The sequence below is a fragment of the Lucilia cuprina genome, chromosome 3 (assembly GCF_022045245.1).
Source record: "Lucilia cuprina isolate Lc7/37 chromosome 3, ASM2204524v1, whole genome shotgun sequence".
In the NCBI taxonomy this organism is placed as follows: Eukaryota; Metazoa; Arthropoda; class Insecta; order Diptera; family Calliphoridae; genus Lucilia; species Lucilia cuprina.
The window spans coordinates 9,646,488-9,664,481 of record NC_060951.1 but is presented as its reverse complement, the minus strand read 5'-3'; the positions used below and the strand labels follow the sequence as shown (position 1 = coordinate 9,664,481).

The 17,994-nt window shown below is 32.2% G+C and overlaps 4 protein-coding genes across 6 annotated transcripts; 2 read left to right on the top strand and 2 right to left on the bottom strand.

Annotated features, from left to right (window-relative positions):
* Positions 1-25: 25 nt before the first annotated feature.
* On the bottom strand, positions 26-11,123 carry LOC111685924 (zinc finger protein 670-like). Of its 3 annotated transcripts, XM_046947466.1 has the most exons (6): positions 2,499-2,696; positions 1,762-2,371; positions 1,577-1,681; positions 897-1,518; positions 281-660; positions 26-161 (listed from the first exon to the last, which is right to left on the bottom strand). In XM_046947466.1, exons 1-5 carry the CDS (start codon positions 2,634-2,636, stop codon positions 300-302), a joined length of 1,836 nt encoding a protein of 611 aa, XP_046803422.1. In that variant the 5' UTR covers positions 2,637-2,696; the 3' UTR covers positions 26-161; positions 281-299. The 3 variants fall into 3 exon arrangements, with proteins under 3 accessions (XP_046803422.1, XP_046803423.1, XP_046803421.1); XM_046947467.1 differs by lacking the exons at positions 26-161; positions 2,499-2,696 and adding an exon at positions 10,141-11,123 and having other exon boundaries at positions 169-660; XM_046947465.1 differs by lacking the exon at positions 26-161 and having other exon boundaries at positions 169-660.
* LOC111685921 (zinc finger protein 420) lies at positions 3,363-6,819 on the top strand. Its single transcript, XM_023448204.2, has 4 exons — positions 3,363-4,203; positions 4,436-4,695; positions 4,973-6,014; positions 6,076-6,819. The coding sequence occupies exons 1-4, from the start codon at positions 3,518-3,520 to the stop codon at positions 6,683-6,685; spliced, it is 2,598 nt and encodes an 865-aa protein (XP_023303972.2). The 5' UTR covers positions 3,363-3,517; the 3' UTR covers positions 6,686-6,819.
* Positions 11,124-11,818: 695 nt separating the features above from the next.
* Positions 11,819-13,807, top strand: LOC111685933 (protein ANTAGONIST OF LIKE HETEROCHROMATIN PROTEIN 1-like). The gene is made up of 4 exons (XM_023448215.2): positions 11,819-12,654; positions 12,717-12,853; positions 12,912-13,092; positions 13,154-13,807. The coding sequence occupies exons 1-4, from the start codon at positions 12,160-12,162 to the stop codon at positions 13,772-13,774; spliced, it is 1,434 nt and encodes a 477-aa protein (XP_023303983.2). The 5' UTR covers positions 11,819-12,159; the 3' UTR covers positions 13,775-13,807.
* Positions 13,808-15,530: 1,723 nt separating this feature from the next.
* Positions 15,531-17,328, bottom strand: LOC111685926. The gene is made up of 2 exons (XM_023448209.2): positions 16,277-17,328; positions 15,531-16,143 (listed from the first exon to the last, which is right to left on the bottom strand). The coding sequence occupies exons 1-2, from the start codon at positions 16,683-16,685 to the stop codon at positions 15,554-15,556; spliced, it is 999 nt and encodes a 332-aa protein (XP_023303977.2). The 5' UTR covers positions 16,686-17,328; the 3' UTR covers positions 15,531-15,553.
* Between the last annotated feature and the right edge of the window lie 666 nt (positions 17,329-17,994).

The following is a 17,994-nucleotide window of genomic DNA, read 5'->3' as shown; positions in this document are numbered from 1 at the left end:
CGGTTCATCCGATTTGAATACAATTCCGTATGACATTAGAGGAAGTTTTTTTCAAACTTATTAAATTTTTTAGGTTTTGAGCTAGAAATACTCAAGATAAGGTTCCTTGTGTATGCGAATAGTTGCTAATACAGTATCGATATGAATAAAATTACATATGCCTAAAGGGGAAGCATTACGGTATTTTTTATTTTGTATTTGAACTTAATTTTACCAAGAGTCGCCAAGTTAGCCAAAAAACTAATAATTACAACTTTATTGCAACAGAATAACAAATTACCTTCATTTTCAAATCCAACTTAATCCAAAGCCGTCTGTAAGTTTTGTTTTATTTGTTTCTCCTGTTCTTGGGCAGAAGTAAATTTCTGCAATCTTTGTGTGGGAGGAATTTCATGTATGCCATGCTCTTGCAATTTATGTTGACGTATTTGATAACCTTGTAAAAATCCTGCATTACATACTTCACAACGAAAACGTTCACCTGTATGACGGCGTATATGAGCCTTTAAATCATTACTTTGGGCAAAGGCCTGCGGGCAGTGGGGACATTTGTGAGGTTTCTCACCAGTATGGACACGTAGATGTATACGTAGATTATATTTACGAAAGAATCCCTTACCGCAAGTCTCACAAAAGTGTGACTTTTCACCAGTGTGGTATCTATAATGGATACAAAATAAACCAATATATTATTATTGAAATAACTATAAAATATTGATGTTTTTTGTATGATTGTATTAATATTTTGTTAGTTTTGTTAGTTTTACATAGTTATTTTAACAAAATTCTTAGTTTTTTAATTTTATTTAGGTTATGTTATGTTTTTTTTTTTGGGGTTATGTTTTAGAATAACTTTTTTTAAGATATCCTAATAGATGTGTCAACTTTAAACTTACTTTTCATGTATTTTCAAATCATCCATGCGTGGAAATCCTTTACTACAAAATTTACACTTAAATGGTTTCTCACCATTATGCCGTCTCAAATGTACTGTCAAGATATTACTACTTTTACAACGTAAACCACATTCTGGACACAGTAAGGGTTTATCATGTCCTTCTGCCTTAGTATGCGCATTTAACTCTTCCTTATTGGGAAAATCCTGTAGACATTCTTTGCAAACGTAACGTTTTTTATCGTGGTTCTCTTGGTGTCTTTGTAAAGAGTTCTTAGTGCTAAAATTCTTATCACATTTTGTACAATAAAATAAATTTTGCATATTTTTCTTTTTACTCATAAAACTTGTTAGACGACGAGTTTTTTGGTGATAATTGGATAAATGATAAATTAAATCTTTTTTGGCAGAAAAATTTTCATTACAGATTTTACAAGAAAAATTCAGTGTTGTAATATGATTTTCTGCAATATGTTGTTGTAATATTTTAGCAGTTTTACAGTATTCCGAGCAATATTTGCAATTTAAAGCATTTTTTGATGGTCTGCCAGGGCCACGTTTAGTTTCTTTTAGAATTTCAATAGAATCATACTCATTCTCTTGTAAAATGTTATCAGAAACATCTAAATTATAAAAGAAAGGTTTTATTTTATTTTGATATTTTTTTAACAAAATTTTTACCTTCTGTTTTCGATTGTTTTGTTATTCTACCTCTGTTACGTTTAACTGGCGGTGTATCATCTTCTGCAATATTGGTTTCTTCTATTTCAATAGAATTTTGTGAATCTAAGGAATTTTCAGCAATTTCATTTAAAATTTTAAAAAATCTTACAATTACTTAGAAATAATTTAAAAATCTTCCTTACCTTCTGTTATTTCGCTAGTATTTAAAGATTCTAACAACAACTTTAAAGGTATTTCACTTTCATCATCTGTTAAATGTCCAACATCATCCACTTTTATTAATTTTAATATTTCACATTCTTGTATACTTTCGTTAGTAACTTTCTCTGTGATATTTGTTTCCTCTTCTAAAGATATAGCTGAAACTTCCTGTTCATTCAATGATTTGATTTCTACTTTGAAAAATTTATGTTTACTTTGTATATGTCTTATTAAATGGGCTGCCCTGGTAAACTGGCGTTTGCAAATATGACATTCATTAAAATTTTTACAATCTGATTCAGGATGAAAGACATTCAAGTGGGTTTTTAAGTCCTCAATACTTTGAAAAGAACGTAAGCAATAGCGACAATTTATTGAACTAATTGAAGGCATATTTTCAGCAAGTAATTGTGTTTGGCTGCCTTTTTCTTGTGTATTTTTATTTAAACATATACCTTTTAGTGGATTATCAAGCAATGTTATTAAAGTTCTTTGGGATTTTTCACATCTTTCTTTTAATTTATAAGCACTTAAAACCAAATTTACACATTTGCAACATATCAAATGTGGTAATTCATCAAAGTATTGAATCTGAAAAAATAAATATTTGAAGTTTGATATAATTCCTTAAGCCAAGAAATCACTTTAAAAATCTACATATTCTAACGAAATAGACACAAAACCTAAACTGTTTATCCTACATCCTTTCAAAATTTACCTTATAAATTGTTAGTTCACTTAACATTTCAGCAATTGTAGGACTTTGCTGTGTTTGAAACAAACATTCCATTTTCAATTCACTGCCCAAACAAACGCGACATATTTTCTTAACATCTACTATTAAAACTGAAGACATTTTTCTTAAATTATTATAATATTTTACAAATTAAATATGATTTTCTATCAATACACCAAAAATATTTTAATAAAAAAGCAAAAACAAAATGTAAACAAACAAAAATATTTGTTGACATTTTGACAAAAGCTGTGTTTAGTTTGTAATTGTTGGTGCTAACATTTCATAGTGATTAATTTTTGTGTCGCTCAAAAAAAAGAAGAAGCATTATTTACAGAGCTAACCCAGCCGCCAAAGAATTTTTAAATCCGCCGCCACCGTATTATGTTTAATTTTCTTAATATTTTCGCCAAATTTATGGAATTTTAATATACAATATTAATAAATTTCAGTTGAAAAACAAATTTTCTTTTATCCAATAATAAGACGCTCGCTGAAATTTGACCAGTTTAAACAAATAGTTTTACGTTCGATATTTTGAAGTAATACTACAGGGTATACATAGACGTCACGAGCAAAAAGCCATTTTCCTCTCGTCCGCACAAAACGAATTCAATGATTTTTTTAGCTGTATTTTATATACCTCTTCTCACCAAACAATTTCAAAATCAAGCAAAAGCTGATTTTAGACTTTTTCAAATGTCAAAAGTGACATCTCTATATACTTTGTGGTAATACTAAATTTTTGGATTGGATATTAACAAACATTTGTTTCGTTTTTGTTTAAATTTTATTGAAAGTTATATTAACCGGCTTACAGACGAATTTAAGCCACCGCTGTAATTTTTAATGTCAGCCACTGCCGCCGTCGTTATTGTTTGCTGGCACCGGTCTCTTAAGCCATTTTTCTCTTGTAAACAAAATCAATAATTTTTAGTTTTTTTACAACAAAAAAAAATGTTTTAAATTTAAAAAAGTTATTATAAAATTAAAACAAAAATATGGAAATAATTTATAACTCGCAAAATTATAATAAAAATAACATTTGCCGTATTTGCATGCAGGAAGATGGCAATTTATATCCCATATTTAAAGAAATATTCCTTGGCAACAGAACCACCACTATAGCTCAGATAATTACCGAGTGTACAAAATATCCAGTGACACACAATGACCAGCTACCAGCACAAATATGCAATGCCTGTATGGAAGCTGCCCGCAACGCCCATCAATTTAAAAGTCAAACAGAGGAGGCCTACTGCCAGCTAAAGGCGTTGTATGATATAACATGGATTCCCAAACAGGAGAAGGGTAATGTTAGTGGTTGTATTAGAAGTGAGGCGGCAGCAACGGTGAGGGTGAGTGCCCTCACCACAGACAAGTATACACAAACTGAAAAAAGCACAGTATTTCAGTGTGAGTGTTGCCCGAAAAAGTTTTTCATTGAATCGGAATTAAGGCAACATCGTGCCACCATCCATGCAAATGATGCCAAAAAATGTCGTGTTTGTGGTGAGACCTTTAATCATTTAGGTCAATTGAAGGTTCACTTATCCACAGAGCATCCCAGCGAGGGTATACGTTGTGATTTTAAGTGTAATATATGTTCGAGAGAATTTACACGCAAGGACCATTTGAAAAGGCATTTAATACGGGTACACAAGATCGAAGATGATAAATTAAATATGTAAGTAAAAAAACTATTGTGTATGTATTTATGTATATTTGAGAATAAGAAGTTAAGTTTTTTTTTTCTTAAATTTAAAAGCTTTTGTTTGTTTACAAAGTTTATGTGGACAGATACATGAAGTTATTGTTTCTATAAGATAAATCATTTCTATAGGTACCAATTGTTATTAGTTTTTCAATAGTATAAACATTTTCTATATTTTAAACTTTTCCCCATTGTTTACACAAAGTTCCAAAGTATCGCTGGATGAACCGGAAATTGAAAATCCTCCTCAACTATCTGCTAGCTTAAATAACTACAGCAGTCATTGGCCCGATTATCAAGAAGATGATGACAACGAAGCTACTGCGCCAAATGAAACGATGGCCGCTACAAATCCTTTCTCGAGTGAAGATGAAGGTCTCGAGCATCACAATTTCAATGATATGGATGAAGAAGATGTTAAGCAATTTGTAGAAACTATAGCCCATCCAGAAATATCCATTAAAGGTAAGTGACACTTTTTTAAAACTATAAATTAACTAAACAACTAATAGGCATGTAACTAATAATTCTAATTGGGGGTTAAAAAAAAACATCTTTCGTAACAGAAACTTTAAATTTTTTTGTTAACAATTAAGTGCTAATATAAAAAAAAAAATCCAAAAAAAATGCTTACAAAATATAAAAAAGCAAATGAAGAAAAAAATTTATTGGTTCGTATAATCATTTATGAATAAATCTCAATTAAAGTTCATTATTTTTCTAAAATATTACTTAATTACAGTTGAAAATCCCGATTACACTGACAATATTTCAACCAGCATTACTAAACAAGAAAAACTAGCAAAAAGCATCAATCTTTCAAATGAAACTGTATTAAAGCCAGAGTTAGCAGAGGAAAATATAGAAATAAAAGAAAATGCTAAAGAAAAGGAGGAGGAGGAGCAGGAAGAAGAGAATATAGATAATCTTAATACATCTTATCAAGAGCATCATAGTAATAATACAAGTGATGAAGATACAGATGAAGATTACCAACATAGCAGTGATGATGAGGATCAGGATGACAAATTCGAAACTACAAAAAAACCGCCTAAAGACAACTTAATGACTGTTGTTAAACAGGAACAGAATAATGAAAAACTAGAAATTGCTACTAGTTCTAAGGATAAACATAAAACTAAACTTAAGGCAAATACTAAAACACCCCGAAGACGACATGGTTCCACTAAAAATGAAGATAATCGTTGTAAGGAATGTAATCGAACCTTTACCCGTTACAATCATCTTCTACGCCATATGCTAACACACAGTGATGAAAAGCCACATGTTTGTAATTTCTGTGGCAAAGGATTTTCACGTTCAGATCATTTACAAAAACACATACAGAGTATACATTGCGAAAAGAACTATAAATGTGATCAGTGTTCGAGTGCTTATGGACGCAAGGATCATTTGCAACGGCACATCGAAACGCGTCACAATAAAGATCCCACCATACAGAAACCTCAATTCGATTGTGATATGTGTGAGAAGAAGTTTACCACCAAGGCCTATTTGGCAAAACATAAATTATTGCATACCGATCGTCTGTATGCTTGCAAACATTGTTCGGAAACCTTCACCGAAAAGGAACAAATGAAAGAGCATCAAAAGAAAAAACATGCCCAACCGCGTAATTTCCTGTGCAATATTTGTGGTGATTCGTTTCAGCGTAATGAATATCTTAAAATACACATGCGTCGTCATACCGGAGAGAAACCGTATAAATGTCGTTTTTGTGAAAAAGGTTTTCCGCGCAGTACCGATTTGAAAATGCATGAAAGGTCAGTTGCTCTAAGATATTTAGCTTTGTTAGCTTGTAACTATCCTATTTCTTTTTTCTAGATATCATATAGGCCACAAACCTAATTTGTGTAATTTATGTGGCAAAGGTTTTCATCGTCCCTACAATCTAACCATACACATGCGCACGCATACCGGTGAAAAACCCTATAAATGTAATCAATGTCCTCAGGCGTTTGCTCAAAGTAATGATCTGAAAGCTCATATAAGACGTCATACTGGAGAACGTTTTCGTTGTGATATGTGTAGTGCAGCATTTTTGCAACGTTATGGTTTAAATGCTCATTTAAGAACTGTACATGGTATTATTGTCACCTCATTTACGGGACGTTTACGTAAAACCGAACAACCTATAGATGGAGGCGGTGGAGGAGAACAACTTGATCAAACAACAACAGCGGCTGTAGTGACAACACCTCCCACACAACAATTAGCCCCTGCACAACAAGAACAGTCGCATACATCGTTGCCATCTCCTCATATAGACAGTACTATAACACCACCGCCTTTGTATTTAGGTCATCATTTCATAGCACCAACAGTTGGTAGCACATCAACATCTCCCCCCATTGATATATCATCTACAAGTGCTACTACGTCGTCGTCGTTGCCTCCACTTCCATTAGCTCATCCTTCAGCGCAACAAATGTAATGTTAATTTAATTATTGTTTTATTATTATAATTATTATTCGAAAAATAATCCTTAGGATTTTAGTATATTATTTTATATTTAAAATAAATATTTACTCAATAAATGAAAAAACATACAACTAAATAATTGTAAACTATTTAAAATAAAACGTTTTTTTAAATATATTTTTAAAGTAGTAATGTTATAACAATTGGCGTGTGTCGCGAAAAGTGTTTCTGTTACGAAAGTCTTGGGAATGGATTGTTATTTCAATAATTGACAAAACAATTTTAACTATAATATAGTCAAGACTATTTACTATAGACTGTACTAAATTACAGACAGATATAGTCTAGTCTATAGGTAATACTAAAGCCCACAATATAGACTATACTATAGTACAGGCCATACACTATACTATAGTATAGGTCAATCCAGACAAATTGACTATATTATAGTCTAAACTAAAAGCAAGATTGTAGAATATACTATAGTTCAGACTATAGACTATACTATAGTTCAGACTATAGACTATACTATAGTTCAGACTATAGACTATACTATAGTTCAGACTATAGACTATACTATAGTTCAGACTATAGACTATACTATAGTTCAGACTATAGACTATACTATAGTTCAGACTATAGACTATACTATAGTTCAGACTATAGACTATACTATAGTTCAGACTATAGACTATACTATAGTCCAAACTACAGGTTAGACTTTAAAATTAACAAAATTTTATTTTTAACTTTATTCCCATCACAGAGGAACCCAATGATATATTCGATGCCTATAGTTATGATGATATAGACGACAATAGAAATGAACCAGAAACTATAGTACCCGAAGAAGATGACGATGATGATGACGATGATGAATATATGATGAATTCCGATGACTATGATCGTCAGTATACATTTCCAACTACAAAAATACCAAAAATTGATGCCACTACACCAAATACAGGCTTCAATAATAAATATCAACGTAATCCGCAAACGAATATGTTTCATTGTGTCGAATGTTTATTGGAATTTAAATTACAACGTAATCTAATACGTCATATGTTGACGCACACCGATGACAGACCCTTTACTTGCCATTTATGTTTGAAATCGTTTAAACGTAAAGATAACCTACAAAAGCATTTGCGGGATGTTCATGCTGAGAAACAGTTTGCTTGCGATAAATGCGATAAGAAATTTGCAACACATCGTCAACTGTGCCGGCATAATCAGACCAGTCGTCATATAAGGATTAAATAATTACATAAACATTTGGAAGTAGTATTTTGTGTTTGAAAGGTTCATTATATTGTTTTGCAGTATGAAAGACTATAAAATATAGTCTAGACTATGATTCAAAGTGTAGTCTAGACTAAAGTCCAGACAATAGATAAGACTATAATCCGGAATTCAGACTAGACTATGATCCAGACTATAGACTAGACTGTTGTTCAGAATAAAGACTATATTCCAGACCAGTTCATAGTCTAGTCTATATTTTGGATAGTCTAATCTATAGTTTGACACTGGACTACAGTCTAGTCTATAGTCTGGACTATAATCTAGTCTACAGTATGGAATATAGTCTAGTCTATAGTCTGGACTTTAGTCTAGTCTATAGTCTGGACTATAGTCTAATGTATAGTCTGGACTATAGTCTAGTCTATAGTCTGGACTATAGTCTAGTCCATACTCTGGACTATAGTCTAGTCTATAGTCTGGACTATAGTCTAGTCTATAGTCTGGACTATAGTCTAGTCTATAGTTTGGACTATAGTCTAGTCTATAGTCTGGTCTATAGTCTAGTCTATAGTCTGGACTATAGTCTAGTCTATAGTCTGGTCTATAGTCTAGTCTATAGTCTGGACTATAGTCTAGTCTATAGGCTGGACTATAGTCTAGTCTATAGTCTGGTCTATAGTCTAGTGTATAGTCTAGTGTATAGTCTGGTCTATAGTCTAGTCTGTAGTCTGGCCTATAGTCTAGACTATAGTCTAGTGTATAGTCTGGACTTTAGTATAGTCTATAGTCTGGACTATAGTCTAGTCTATAGTCTGGACTTTAGTCTAGTCTATAGTCTGGACTATAGTCTAGTCTATAGTCTGGACTTTAGTATAGTCTATAGTCTGGACTATAGTCTAGTCTATAGTCTGGACTATAGTCTAGTCTATAGTATGGACTATAGTCTAGTCTATAGTCTGGACAATAGTCTAGTCTATAGTCTGGACAATAGTCTATTCTATAGTCTTGGCTATAGTCTATAGTCTGGACTATAGTCTAGTCTATAGTCTGGTCTATAATCTAGTCTATAGTAGGGACTATAGTCTACTCTATAGTCTGGACTATAGACTTGTCTATAGTATGGACTATAGTCTAGTCTATAGTCTAGTATATTCTGGACTATAGTCTAGTCTATAGTCTGGACTATAGTTTAGTCTATAGTCTGGATTATAGTCTAGTCTATAGTCTAGATTATAGTCTAGTCCATAGTCTATAGTCTGGACTATAGTCTAGTCTATAGTCTAGTCTATAGTCTAGTCTATAGTCTAGTCTATAGTCTAGTCTATAGTCTAGTCTATAGTGTAGTCTATAGTCTGGACAATAGTCTAGTCTATAGACTGGACAATAGTCTATTCTATAGTCTAGTTTATAGTCTGGACTATAGTCTAGTCTATAGTCTGGACTATAGTCTAGTCTATAGTCTGGTCTGTAATCTAGTCTATAGTATGGACTAGTCTATAGTCTAGTCTATAGTCTAGTCTATAGTCTGGACAATAGTCTAGTCTATAGTCTGTACAATAGTCTATTCTATAGTCTTGGCTAAAGTCTAGTCTATAGTCTGGACTATAGTCTAGTCTATAGTCTGGTCTATAATCTAGTCTATAGTATGGACTATAGTCTAGTCTATAGTCTGGACTATAGACTAGTCTATAGTATGGACTATAGTCTAGTCTATAGTCTGGACTATAGTCTAGTCTATATTCTGGACTATAGTCTAGTCTATATTCTGGACTATAGTCTAGTCTATAGTCTGGACTATAGTCTAGTCTATAGTCTGGACTATAGTCTAGTCTATAGTCTGGACTATAGTCTAGTCTATAGTCTGGACTATAGTCTAGTCTATAGTCTGGACTATAGTCTAGTCTATAGTCTGGACTATAGTCTAGTCTATAGTCTGGACTATAGTCTAGTCTATAGTCTGGACTATAGTCTAGTCTATAGTCTGGACTATAGTCTAGTCTACAGTTTGGACTATAGTCTTAACTATTGTGTCGTCTATAGTGTAGACTATAATCTAGTCTATAATAAAGTCTATAGTCTGGACTATTGTCTATTCTACAGTCTGGACTGTAGTCTAATCAATAGGCTGGAACATAGTATATTCCACACTACAAACCATATTGTATTATAAAATAATGTTCCGTGTTTTTACAAAAAGTATTTTAATGTAATACACTTACACAATGCAACTGATAATGCATTCACATTTTTCTTTCTCATTCATAGTATTAAAACTCGATTAATCTCGAATAATTTTAATTTTTTTTTAATTTTCGATTTAAGTATACTATATATATTTGTATGTCTCTAAAAGATTTTAAAGTAATTTAAATACAATAATTCATTGTTCAATATAAGATTTTCCGAATTTTTTTTATTTAATATTCTTTGCATAGTTCAGAAAGAACTAAAAGGTACGTTTTGGTTAAATTTCTTTTTAATAAACTTTATAATTTATTTGTTGAACTATTCACAATTGGTTGTAATAAATTTGGCAAATATTTAATATAATTTATATTTATTCCGTCTTTTTTTTTTTTGCTTCTTCCTTATGCTTTCTGCAGCATGATCTCCTTTATGTTCAAACTTTTCTTTACTCTAGTTTTTTTCTCTTCTTTTTTCTTCTTTTTTCTTGTTTATGATGTACCGTTCCATTGTTTTCACACGTTCTATGTAAACAACTTATAAACCCTGTTTAGTGGGGAGGGTTTATGCGCACAATAATAACCCACCTAAATCAAACTACAGGTATCCTCGCCCTTATACAACTAAACCTCCGAATAGAACTTGTAAACCTTGTAATCAAACTGCAGTTCGCAATTTTGGAGATAATTCACATGATCTATGATATCGTAGAAGAACCCTATTGAAGATGGTTAACATCGGTCCACTATTTCACCTAGCCCCCAAGTTCTGTACTAGTCTTGATAACCCTCATGGAATCTATAATTATAGGGCCTCATTTGACCCATTTGAAGTACAATTCAACTTAAATGCTTATGAAAACTAAATCATATATTATTTTTGTAACAGTCGGTCGGCCTCGTCCGACTATAACTCTTTCTCGAGTTCTTTTTTATTGCGTTTGTTTATAGTATTGTAACGCCGTTCACATTGTTTAGGCCCTTTATTTGGGAAATTTTTAGAAATTTCTACCCACATATGTTTTTTTATGGAAAAATTAAGTTTTCATTAATTTTCATATTACATTTACAATAATTGTCTTCTTCTTTTTATAAAACATGCATTGTTTTGATAACAAACAGTGTCATTTTCTGTGTATGGCAACACTGCGAATTTTAATCTCGTATCAAAAACATCGAAGCTGATTAACAACTGATTGAATTTATTTTAAGATTAACTAATGTAATGATTTATTGATTTTTGATCGCCAATTTAAAAACCAGCTCTAAAAAAACAAACCAACTAAATAGATTTTATTGTTTAGTGCCGGGAAACTTCTGATTTTGGGTGTGAAAAAAAGAGATGGTTGATATTTGTTTCTCTTTCTCTCACAAGCAAAAATCAAAAGTGTCCCAAAAGAAGTTTTTCTGTATAAACGGGCACTTAGAAAATCACTCTATTTTCCACGAAAAAAATCCCACTAAAATATAAAAACATATGTTTAGTAGTGCTGCCACACTTAAACAAAATATTAATGCAAAATACTAAAAAAAATGACACCATTAATTGTTGATAAGTTAAATAAAAGAGTTCTGTTTTATAAAAAAAAACTTTTGTTAAAAATATTTAGCACAGGGTATACAGAGACGTCACGAGCAAAAAGCTATTTCCCCCTCTTTCGCACAAAACGAATTCAAAGATTTTTTTAGCTGTATTTTACATACCTCTTCTCACCAAACAATTTCAAAATCAAACAAAAGCTGATTTAAGACTTTTTCAAATGTCAAAAGTGACATCGCTGTATACTTTGTGATATTTAGTATCTTGTAATTCAGGCCGAACGGAAAACGCCATTTTTATCTTAAAGATTAACTTATGGCTTCTCGATTATTTACACAAGCGTTTAAATTTACCCTGGGATTGACTAATCTTTCATTTAAACTTATAGTTTAAAACTATTACTAAATTGTGTTTACAAAAATGTTGCGATAAATGTAAAATTTTTGCCCACAAATGTCAAATTTTGCACTTAAAATCGCTTTTCTTAAATTGTTTTCTTAAAAAAATAAACTTTTATGGAAAAGATCACAATTCTATATGCCCAAAAACTAATAGAAGATTTAATGGAATCCTCATCATCATCCGATGAAGATGATGAAGTATTTGCTGTATTAAACGATTTAGACAAGACGAATCCAAAAGAACGTACAAGTGATAATAAAGAAATGATGGAGACAAATGAAAATATTCAAACAACAACTAATGATGTGACTGTAGCAAATGTTAAGGAAATCACTAATATAAAGGATAAAATGCAAGATGATGATCGAGTGGCTCAAACAAATGAAACAGTGCCAGTAACAGCAAAGACAGAAAACTATAAGGAAGTTAAAGATGCAGTTGTCAACTCACAATCATTGGCCAAAGACAAAGATAATGTTGCCAAAAATGTTTTAAAACGGTTGGAAACAGAAAAATCAAACTTAGACAAAGAAGTTAAAGCAGCTTTTCAGGAAGGACGCTTTTTAAGCTTTGAAGATAAAGTTCTGAATATGATATCAGAAAGAAATGTAAGCCGGCTATTGCCAATTTAAGCAATTCTATGCTATTTTACATACATATATCTTTTTAGTTTAAACACAATTTCCATGTTAGTCGAGGAACTGCTATTTATCTTATGGAAAAATATTCATTATGGTATTGCAAGACAACTTATCTAGAAAGTAGTGTTAAATCAAGAGTGGAAACTAACGTATTAGCTTATCTATGGTAAAGTGTCTATTAAACGAAATTTTAAAAATAAACATTATAACATAGATTTTCTCAGGTTTTCTGCCAATAAGACCAATTTTCGTAATATTGCAAAACTATTTAAGCAAACCTTATCACATATATACAAAGCCATTAAGACAGTCGTACAGTTTCTTGTAGAAGAATTGGGAGCGGAAGTTGTTAAGTTTCCCCATTCTCACCCAGAGAAAGAAGCCGTTGCCAAAGATTTTGAAATGGTAAGTACCTAGTTGGTAGCTGTTTTTAAACTTTAATTATACAATAATGTCTTCTTAACAGGTTGCTGGATTCCCCAATGTTCTAGGTTGTTTTGCTGAAAGTTTTTTTACAATAAAAGTACAAAAATTAGCTCAAGATTGTGGTGGTTATATTGTTTATCTGCGTGGAATATGTGATGCAAAATCGAAATTTTTATATGCTAAAACGGGCATACCCCGCGAAACAGTTGATACCTTTTTGGAAAAAGATCTACCAGAATTATGTTCATCCGACTATCATTTGTTGGGTGATGTAAAATGTCCCATAAGAGAATATCTAATGATACCATTCGATAATGATGGTAAATTAGATGAGGCTGGTAAAATGTTTAACATTAAACTAATACGCACACATGTTAAAATTAAAAAGGCATTCGGTTTATTACGCAGTCGTTTTCAACAGTTGAAATATTTAGATTTTCTAACTGCCGAAACAATGTCCGAATTTATTTTTAGCTGTTGTGTTGTGCATAATATATGCATTGATCGTGACGATTCATATAATGAGGAAATTTGTACCGATGTTTCCGATAGACTTCATGCTAGTTCTTTGAGCAGTATTAAAAATGATGAGTTTCTTTCAGATTTGGGTTTAATGAAAAGATTCGAAATTAAACATATTATTTTTAATAATAAAACATAATTAACATAAATAAATTTTTAGCTTATTCTCATATTAACCTCATAGTTGACGTTTTGTTTGTTATAAAACATTCCATTGTTTTGAAAACTTTACGTTATTATGTTTGGCAATATATAACAAGAACAACAAAGAGATTAAAACAAGTAAGAGTTCTATATTCGGCTGTGCCGGATCTAATCAGGAATGATCTTCGTATATAAAATAGTGGTTTTGGCACAACTAAGATCGGGATGGAGCAATAGGCTCAATGCCTACTGGTCACATATTGACCGTACCGACTCCAACGAATGTCCTGCATGTGGTCATTGCTCTCATGGAGTCAACTCTACTTTACTCTCTGCTCAGCCAAACCTACTTCACTCTGTCCAATGGATTTATGGACACATCCAGTTGAAGTAGCCCAATTTTAAGGCCTTCTTCGGATCTTCGTATATACAAGAGTGGTTTTGGCACAACTAAGATCGGGATGGAGCAATAGTCTCAATGCCTACTGGTCACGTATAGACCGTACCGCCCCAAAGAATGTCCTGCATGTGGTCAGTGCTCTCATGGAGTCAACTCTACTTCACTCTCTGCTCAGCCAACTCTACTTCACTCTCTGCTCAGTCAACTCTACTTCACTCTCTGCTCAGCCAAACCTACTTCACTCTGTCCAATGGATTTAAGGACACATCCAGTTGAAGTAGCCCAATTTTAAGGCCTGGACATTGATGTGGAACCCCCCAATTAGTTTATTGTTTAGTTTTTTTTATAGTTTACAACAACATCCAAATATACGAACAAAATTTACAAAAAGAAAACAAAAACAAAATACATAAATCAATGAAGCCAACATCCAAGCATCCAACATAGACCTGGTCCACACATAAAAACTTTTGTTTCAGAAACTACGTATTAATTGCATTGATTTGTTGTTGTACGAATGAGAAGAACACTAAGAAACTTCTTGGACCTGGTCCACACTAGGAGACTTTTGTTGAGAAACTTTTTCTTAATTCTCTTTTGAAGTTTCCTTAGTGCCGGTCCACACTAGGAAACTTTCGTAGAGAAACTTTTTCTTAATTCTCTTTTGAAGTTTCCTAAGACCTGGTTCACACTGGGAAACTTTTGTTGAGAAACTTTTGATTTTGTGTGTGAGAGAAAGAGATGGTTGATATTTCTTTCTCTCACACACAAAAATCAAAAGTTTCCCAGTGTGAACCAGGTCTAAATATCCACACATAGATTGGTCCACACTAGGTAACTTTTGTTTCAGAAACTACGTATTAATTGCATTGATTTGTTGTTGTACGAATGAGAAGAATAACAAAACAAGTTTCCGAGTTCGAGAAACTCCGTACCGCGAGAGAGATGAATGAATATTCTTTCTCTCTCACGCAAAATCAAAATTTTCCCAAGAAAAGTGTGGACCGGCAGATACAAAACAAAATTCACAGCGCAATAAAACTATAGTTTTATAAATACATCTACACACACATGTACATCTTTTTCCAATTCACAGTGTTGTTGTTGCTTATTTATCAAAGCTTGAAAAAAACATCTTTTTTGATGAAATTTTTAAAAGTTGTCTCGGATTTTTGCTCATATCTCCGTTATTTATAGACCGATTTTACTGATTTTAAACAGCGATCTTCACGAAAGCAGACGGACATAGCTTAATCGACTCCGCTATCTGTAAGGATCAGAACTTAATGATTAAAGTAAAAACTTATCATTATTCTGATTATTTGTCCTTATTCCAACAAAAACAAGTAAATAGCAAATTAAATTTTTTTATTACTATGATATATTTTTTGAATTCAAGATTTGTTGTAATATATTCTGTAATTGTTTAGTAGCTTCCATTCTTTCTCTATGACGTCTTTCCTTAGCTTCTTCCTTTTTTGCCGCTATTTCCCACAAAATCTCCGCTAAACTAAGATCTTTTCGTTCCTGTTTAAAAGGCTCTTTAGTAGTGCTGGACTGTGGTATTTTAGTATATATATCACTAATATTCTCCGTAATAACTTCCATAGTTTTCGGTACGTTATTAACTTCCTCTCCTAGTGTAATAAGCTCATCCATTTCTGTATCATTAGTACATTTATTTATATGGTTTTTAGCAATTCTATTGTTTCTCCATATACTATTTCCAACAGAATCTTTGTTTTTAAAATCGTTGGTTTTCCTTCTGCTCTTTGTATATACACATTTCTTTTTTCTCTTTTGAACAGTTTTGTAACGCTGTTCACATTGGTTTGGTTGCTTGCCGGGAAAATTTGTAGCTATTTCTCGCCACATATCTTTTTGAAATGTAAATCTTTTTCCCACCTCCTTTATTAAGGTCCTATGAAGACTCATAAGCAGCCTCGTCTCACTGTTGGTCCACACTACAAGAGTTTGGATAAACTTAGTGAGAATTGTATAAATATGTACGTTAAAAAAAACTAGGGCGATCAATTTCAGAACAAGCCATATTTTCAAACAATCCCCATTAGATCATCCTAATTAACAAACACTTACTATTAACATTCCTAAACGTTTTTGTTTGTTCCTCAGCTGCTCGTTCTTCTTCAAGTATTTTCATCGTTTTTATGGGATTTTCCTCCCATTCCTCTGCTTCTAAAACATTCGCCTCAGGTAAACCTTTTTTCTTTCTCTTCAGAACAGTCTTATAACGTTCCTCACATTGTTTACGATGTCTTCCAGGAAAATGTGTAGCAATTTCGGTCCACATATCTTTTTTGTGTTTAAATCTCATATGTGGACCAACTTGCGGGTAGAAATTTTCATAAAGATCCAATAGCTGTTGTGTTTCACTTTCTGACCATATGACAATCTTTTTGGTGGTATTTGGTACATCAATAACTTCAAATACCACTTGTGTTGGACCAATTTCGGTTTCGTACTCAGTTTTTATTTCCATTGCCATTTTAGTTAAGTTCAGATGCAAATTGGCAATGCGAAACTTTTCAAAATGTTTTAATGTTTTTACTTTTTTCTTTTTTTAATCTGTAATGTATGTAAATGCACTTTTGTTTTCATTTAACACACTATCTATGCAAAAAAGTGTAAAAATGGAAAAGGGGTTTGCAAAATGAACTTTTTACCATTTACAGTTGACATTTTTAGTAGTTTCAACATATTTTGGCAAATTGTAAACAAAGTGGCAGCACTGTTTGTATTGCATTACAGAAAGGGGGTATAAAAGGCAAAAGTGCAACATATTTTTTATATTTGTGTGGTTACAAATGGACAAACCGTATCACGTTATTATATACTCTGTATCATATTTTGTTATCAAACCATATTCTCGTAATTCAGGTCTGAGTTGGGAAGAAACTCTTGCGTCGTCGTTTTTATTTCTTAAGGACGGTCAGACTTGTGCTAGTTGCTGGGCTTTCGACAGAATTACTTCTCACCCCGCACTAATTTAATGCACTACTTCGTATAACTGTTCTTAGTTATGCGTTGTCTTTATTAAACGCGTGCATTCGTTTTGCCTCAGAGTGAGGTTATGTTTTAAATTGGTGGAGACCATAAAATACTCACGATATAACCTGGTGGAGACCATTCTCTAACTCTAAAACTTTTTTCTGGTGAAGACCATTAATACTTTTGATGTAATTAAGTCCGGATGCTCCAACTTCCTATATGAAGGGGTTTTCTCTGGACAAACGTATAATAACCTGGCAATATGAGTGCTTAATGCACCGCCATCCTAATTAAAACCCAAGAAAAAAAAACCTTATTCTCTTCTCTTTTTTGACTTCTACATATATATCACTGATTTTCAGCCAATGGATCAAGTATATCATGATATATTTCACATGTAAGCATTGTAAAGTATGACCAGCTGGGCTATTAATGTCACCTTTTATTCAGTACAACCTGGAGTAGTTAAACTTTTTGAATATGTTATTTAGATTCCCAGCATAGGAACTGGTAGGTGACTAGGTGAATTTCGTTTCTTTGTAAATGACTATGTAGGTATATCCCAGCAAAAAAAACTTTATGTCATACTTAGGGCGAGTTTTTCTGATAAATATAATCTTCATTCTTTGGTTAAACCTTGTTTAATATATGTTTCGTGTTTTTCAGTTATCAGTAGTTACTTTTTATCTTAGTTTAACTGAGTGTAATTGGCCAATTAAACTCAAGTTATAAGTGAGAAAACACAATTAACAAAAGCAATAAAACAATGATTTCGGAAAAACAAAAACTTAATATTTTAAGTAAAT